At 45.3% G+C, this 7,235-nt stretch overlaps 1 protein-coding gene across 1 annotated transcript; it reads right to left on the minus strand.

Annotated features, from left to right (window-relative positions):
* Positions 1–664: 664 nt before the first annotated feature.
* Positions 665–6,725, minus strand: LOC115191029 (UPF0472 protein C16orf72 homolog). Its single transcript, XM_029749031.1, has 4 exons — positions 6,281–6,725; positions 5,010–5,090; positions 2,972–3,268; positions 665–1,888 (listed from the first exon to the last, which is right to left on the minus strand). Exons 1-4 carry the CDS (start codon positions 6,477–6,479, stop codon positions 1,614–1,616), a joined length of 852 nt encoding a protein of 283 aa, XP_029604891.1. The 5' UTR covers positions 6,480–6,725; the 3' UTR covers positions 665–1,613.
* Positions 6,726–7,235: the final 510 nt, after the last annotated feature.

Genomic DNA, 7,235 nt, shown 5'->3' on the forward strand with positions numbered 1-7,235 from the left:
ACAACACATCAAGCTCCCGTCGGCACACGAACTAAACATAACTCAGGGAAAGTGGCTTTGGATAATTGTTTTGTTATCCTGTAACAATAATGTGACGGTTCAATTGTTAAAAACAGATTCATCCTCAGACTCCGTTCATAGTTAAAAACAGTGATGGAATTGAAGGACTTTGGGCACCTGCCAGCCGGGCTAGTAGACTGCAATTAATACTAGCCTGGTCTAAACAACACTGGCCAGCCGGGTTAGTAGACCGCAAGTAATACTAGCCTGGTCTAAAAAGCACTGCACAGCCGGGCTAGTAGACCACAATTAATACTAGCCTGGTCTAAACAGCACTGCACAGCCGGGCTAGTAGACCACAATTAATACTAGCCTGGTCTAAACAGCACCGGCCAGCCGGGCTAGTCGACTGCAATTAATACTAGCCTGGTCTAAACAACACTGGCCAGCCGGGCTAGTAGACCGCAAGTAATACTAGCCTGGTCTAAAAAGCACTGCACAGCCAGGCTAGTAGACCACAATTAATACTAGCCTGGTCTGAACAGTACTATCCCCAGGCTAGTTTGGTACATTTACTACTAGCCTGGTCTAAACAGTACCAGCCCCAGGCTAGCGGGCTAGCTTAATGTTCATCCCTGATATAAAAGAGAAACATTAAAAACAGTTCATAGTTAAAAGCTTGGTTTGTTTAATGCCAGAATCATTATTTTACTTTTTAAACAATTCAATGGTTTTGCATTTCTTTTTTTTTCTTTTTTTTACAATATGTACCACATGTATGTCTGCATCATACAACAGCAGCACCTAGTTGTCATAATGTATATACACAGTAAATAAGAGAAGAATTAGGGTTAAAGGTTAGAGGGAGACAGGAAGAGCTATGAGGGGGCTTTATAAAACAGAAATACACATGAATCCAGTCAGGATTGTGCTGAACGAACACACACACACACACGTGCTGGCGGACACACACCCCAGAACTTCCCGCTGTGCCAGAGATAGCAGCTTCCTCAAAGGCAAAGACAAGTCAAACACACACACTTAGTGGCAGTTCTGTCCAACACACACGCATCGAGAGGAGGGCGACAAGAGCCACAGACGCAGTCGCATGAGAGGAGGGGAGGGGCTACTATACAGGAAGGCTTCTAGGCCTCAGGACCCCAACTCTCTTCAACACACCTCTAGTAACGGGGAGGGGGTTCCCCACCTAGCCCACCACTCAGAACACATGGCCAACACAGTCTCATCCCAGTGGTCTAGACAGGCTGCTGGTGAGCTACCAGTCTGTTTGTGCTATCATTCCAAGTCCTTGTCATGCCAACCATGAGGAAAGGAGGGAACACAGGAAGAAGGGATGACAGAGGGAGGAGGGATAAGTGGATTTTTAATCATTTACATTTTTCTTTATTTGAAAGCAACAGAGGTGGAGGGACCAGGTTGGGAGGGTTTGATTGGCCGGCCTGGTGCATGAGTCATCATCCAATCAGCTCGACCGCGACAGCAAAGTAGAAATATCTAGTATGCGTGGCGTGTGTAATTTGTGTGTGTGTGAGAAACGTGCCTTGAGCGTGTGTGTATGCATCATCGGTGTGCGTGCGTGATATCCGGGATACTCAGAGCATCCGGTTGCGTTTATGGGTGGGCGAGTCTGTGATGACATCACTGCACTGGGCAGATGCCCTCTTCCTATTGGCAGCAGCGGTTGCCGCGGCGTTCTCCAAATGGAGCGCCATCTCCTCGGCGATGAAGGTGTTCAGGTCGACGTCGTGGAGACCGTTCCTACGGTTACGACCCAGCTGCGGAGTGACGGGGCTGTCGCGTGTTAGGTGCGTCGGTGAGCCAGGGGCACCGGAACGAACGGATATACTGGCCATCGCCCCACTCAGGCCTGGAGGGGAATTATAACACAGGAGTCAGTAAAAATTAAGCAGTGTCTCTCCACATCTACCCAGACACCAAAATATTAGAGAGAGAGGGGGGAGAATCCCAATTGAATGTAATTTAAATCAGTTCCGTGGTTGCCATTGCGCCATGAACAGGGCAGAGAGCTCCTGTACATTGTTTTAAACATCTTTTTGAATTACTTCTTGAATGTTTGAGCTACAATATCTGGTGGATTTGACCTACGGAGTTTCTGGACTAATGGCCATTCAGTCAGTGTTTGGCTAGGCAGCTAGCTGGACTAATGGCCAGTCAGTCAGGGTTTGGCTAGGTAGCTAGCTGGACTAATGGCCAGTCAGTCAGGGTTTGGCTAGGCAGCTAGCTGGACTAATGGCCAGTCAGTCAGGGTTTGGCTAGGTAGCTAGCTGGACTAATGGCCAGTCAGTCAGGGTTTGGCTTGGCTAGGTAGCTAGCTGGACTAATGGCCATTCAGTCAGGGTTGGGGTTGGCTTGGCTAGGTAGCTAGCTGGACTAATGGCCAGTCAGTCAGGGTTTGGCTAGGTAGCTAGCTGGACTAATGGCCAGTCAGTTTTTGGCTAGGTAGCTAGCTGGACTAATGGCCAGTCAGTTTTTGGCTAGGTAGCTAGCTGGACTAATGGCCAGTCAGTCAGTGTTTGGCTAGGTAGCTAGCTGGACTAATGGCCAGTCAGTCAGTGTTTGGCTAGGTAGCTAGCTGGACTAATGGCCAGTCAGTCAGTGTTTGGCTAGGTAGCTAGCTGGACTAATGGCCAGTCAGTCAGGGTTTGGCGAGGTAGCTTGCTGGATTAAATGGCCAGTCAGTCAGTGTTTGGCTAGGCAGCTAGCTGGACTAATGGCCAGTTAGTCAGTGTTTGGCTAGGAGGCTAGCTGGACTAATGGCCAGTCAGTCAGTGTTTGGCTAGGCAGCTAGCTGGACTAACGGCCAGTCAGTTTGTTAAGCTAGGTAGTTAGCTGGCGATGTGATCATTTGAATGATGTTTCCATGAACGATATGGCCTGTGGTGGGAGGAGTTGAGAGAGGCCTCGTAAAGGGACTGTGTGTCTGTCTCACCGTGCAGTGCGATGGCCTCTCTGAAGGGCTGCAGGTCAGCCTCGACAGACGACCCGCTCTCCGTGGGCGGCGGCCTGCTGGGTGACATCACAGAGAGGGCGTGGCCGTGTTTGGGCATCTGTGCGTCGCGACGGGGGTTGCGTGGGGGCGGGGCCTTGCCACACAAAAAGCTGATGAGGTCCTCCCTTCTGATGTTTCTCCTCCTCTTCTTCACCCAGGCCAGCACGTCTTTATTACGACGCTGGTACGACCGCTGGATCCCCAACTCATAGCTCTGCTGCTGGGACTCTAGTGACTCTGTTAGGGGGGAGAGAGAGAGAGAGAGAGGAGGGAGAGAGGTTGGTACCCTCCCTGGGTGTAGTTGACTTTACCAGTGTGTTACAGACTATGAAGACCAGTCAGTCAGTAGCTGTGTCCATAGCAGACGACCAGCAACACAGAATAGATAAATCAAGTCATTTACCACATTAACATTACAGGTTGCATTAGTCTCCAAGATGTTTACATAATAACTTACTGCACCTATAGCAGGTAGAATTAGTCTCCAAGACGTTTACATAATGACTTACTGCACTAATAGCAGGTAGAATTAGTCTCCAAGACGTTTACATAATGACTTACTGCACTAATAGCAGGTAGCATTAGTCTCCAAGACGTTTACATAATGACTTACTGCACTAATAGCAGGTAGCATTAGTCTCCAAGACGTTTACATAATGACTTACTGCACTAATAGCAGGTAGAATTAGTCTCCAAGACGTTTACATAATGACTTACTGCACTAATAGCAGGTAGAATTAGTCTCCAAGACGTTTACATAATGACTTAATGCACTAACAGCATTAATCTCCAAAATGTTTACATAATGACTTAACGTGCTAACAGCAGGTAGCATTAGTCTCCAAGATGTTTACATAATGACTTACTGCGCTAACAGCCTTAATCTCCAAAATGTTTACATAATGACTTACTGCAGTAATAGCAGGTAGCATTAGTCTCCAAGACGTTTACATAATGACTTACTGCACTAATAGCAGGTAGCATTAGTCTCCAAGACGTTTACATAATGACTTAATGCACTAACAGCATTAATCTCCAAGATGTTTACATAATGACTTACTGCACTAATAGCAGGTAGAATTAGTCTCCAAGACGTTTACATAATGACTTACTGCACTAACAGCATTAATCTCCAAAATGTTTACATAATGACTTACTGCAGTAATAGCAGGTAGCATTAGTCTCCAAGATGTTTACATAATGACTTACTGCACTAATAGCAGGTTGCATTAGTCTCCAAGATGTTTACATAATGACTTACTGCGCTAACAGCATTAATCTCAAATGTTTACATAATGACTTACTGCAGTAATAGCAGGTAGCATTAGTCTCCAAGACGTTTACATAATGACTTACTGTGCTAATACAGCAGGTAGAATTAGTCTCCAAGATGTTTACATAATGACTTACTGCAGTAATAGCAGGTAGCATTAGTCTCCAAGATGTTTACATAATGACTTACTGCACTAATAGCAGGTAGCATTAGTCTCCAAGATGTTTACATAATGACTTACTGCACTAATAGCAGGTAGCATTAGTCTCCAAGACGTTTACATAATGACTTACTGCACTAATAGCATCGAGACTGAGCTCAATAGAAACATCCTCACCCCTGACTCTCACACACATGCATACAGGGTTGTATTTAACAACGCACACTGTGGAACGCATCTTGCAATGGAAAACAAAAACAAGCATTTTCTATTGGACAGGTTCCCCACATTGGAATATTCGCTTGCATTTCATCCCTAGTGAACAGGACCCTGGTGGTCTAGCGACAGCACGGAGTATGGGTGTGTGGCTAGGGAAGAGAGGAGGGAAAGGGTTAGGGTGTGGGTGGTAGACTGTTGTCATTCATCTGAGTGTCCCCGGGGAAACCATGTTAGCAGCAGGGAGTTCATAGCCTGGTAAAACACAGACACTCACACAGCCAAGACAAAAACACACAATAAAACAAGTTAAACTCAGCATTAGTTACCTTTGTAGAGGTTGGTGACGGCAGTAGCTGCGTTCTGGAAAGGAACCCAGAGAGACAGCCCCTGTTGTTGACAAACTCTGTCTGAAAACACAAACAGGAAATGTTTACAATCAAAGAAACTGGACATTCACAATACCAATATATGCCATTAATTCCATACTTGTGTCTAACACACGTCATCGACTGACAAGACTGCGACTGTGCCGGGCCAGCATAACTTTGAATAGACAACTTTCTATACTTGACCCTTCAACTTGTTTCAGCTTGGCTAAGCAACGCCATTTTGTCTGACTGAGCTGCATCAGTCTGACTTCACTGTGTTTATATGCCTTAGACCAAACCTATGGCAAAAAAAGCAGCGACAGTTATCTAGCTAGCTGAACACTGGCTTGGGCCATAACGGGCAAAACTACTCTAGTTATGCCGGCATAGTGGTTGTTTTACTGAAGATGTGAATGTAGAATACACCCTCAATATTTGTGATGACTGATAGACTAACGTTAGCTAGCTAGAATAACAATTATATAGTACCTCGGATAGCTAACATTAGTCATAATCCAATCGCCATTTTGTCCTAGTAACGCATTGTCAGCGTTATAATTCACCTCATCCTTAAATTGATAGGCCAGACTAGGTGAATGGTCAAGTGTTGTAATGTGCCAAGCAGACCGAGTGTAGAGACAACAGAAACAGCTTGGTCGTAAATAGCAAATAGTTATTTTCAACACAAGAACTCCTCCCTGCGCTTCGCCATTTTGTGCTGCTAACGGCGTTACGGCTAGACTGTAAGTTAACTCGAGACAAATGTGCAAAACTCGACATTTAATATATTTTTAAAATGATTGAACAAAGAAATGCAATCACTTGAACGATGTACAGCGGTCAAAATATATTACAAAGTTGTATCTATGATATCTTTAGTTAGTTCCGAGCTAGCTACAGTACTGTTACTGGCCAACTGACAAGTTCCTGGACCTGATATGAGCGAACGTAAACTAGCTAGCTAAGTTAGCAGCCAGTTAACGTCGACAAGCTAGCAGGGGTTAAGATGACAATCTGTACATCATTCTTGGACAATGTTAGTTATTTTATATATTAGCTACATTTCTAACAGACTACAAGTAGGGTCTAAAATGGTTGCCAACAAAAACAGCAAGCTAGATAGCGTTAATGCCCTTTGTAGCCTTGCCACTCGAGTCTGATAGCTGCCAATTAGCAAAAAGCTATCTTAGTTAGCTAATGCTAGCTAGTTGTTAGTGAAGTATTCGGACCTTTGTATAGCTGGGCGACCGCAGTGGCGGAATTTTGGAAAAGATGCCATAGTTTCTGCTGACTTTGCTCCGACTCCTCCTCGCTTGGCTCCTCTTGCTCCGCCTCGGCCAAACACTGCCGCTCCCATTTGGAGAACCAATGTTCGGGACCGTGCTCCTGGATCTCCGCTTCGCCCTCCTCCTTCTTCTTCTCCTCCATAATAAATCGCAATTAAGCGTCTATTACGTTACGGTTTATTATATGTGACCCCGTTTTTTCCCCCCCTTATAGATGTGAATACTAATCGGATGATTGGTAACTAGCCGTAGAAACGCTCAAAAACAGCTGTTGTTCAAGCTAGATCCGCATTGTGAAAACATTGGGTGGCTAAACGCTAGCTAGCTAGTCGTCATCGCCCCGGTTCTAAACAAACTGAAGGAGTCGTCGACAGAAAAAACATGTAAACTTGCTTGTTAACAAAACCCCGCCTATTTCTCACCATGCTAAAGAACGATTGGCCACAGTGGTGCTTAGGCGTGGTTCTGCGAATTATCCTCAAATCTTCATTGGATGTAGGGGAAGAGAACGTCATAGAACAACAATGTTGATCCTGCCCCTGACTGTCAAACGGTGTCTGTCCAGAGGGAACCGTGTTGTCAGGTTCCTTGGGATGGCCCTACACCATACAAGTTGACGTTTAACATGGTTAAGGTTATGCTTAGGGTTGTTAGGGTTTAGTGTATGGACGTCCCAAAGATCCCAGATAACTATCCGCGGGGGTGGAAGTTTACAAACTATATTATTTAGCCTCAAATTCTGGCCTACAGTCAGAAAGTAGCCCAATAATTTAAAACAATGACCCCCTTTAGTAGACCAGCCAACCTGGACAAAGTGCTGTTTTTGTTTGCTTGTTACAGGTTGTCATCCATGCTAGATCAAACAATAATGTTAGATTCATAAAGTTAGGCCAGATAA

This window comes from Salmo trutta, unplaced genomic scaffold (genome assembly GCF_901001165.1).
Source record: "Salmo trutta unplaced genomic scaffold, fSalTru1.1, whole genome shotgun sequence".
NCBI lineage: Eukaryota > Metazoa > Chordata > Actinopteri > Salmoniformes > Salmonidae > Salmo > Salmo trutta.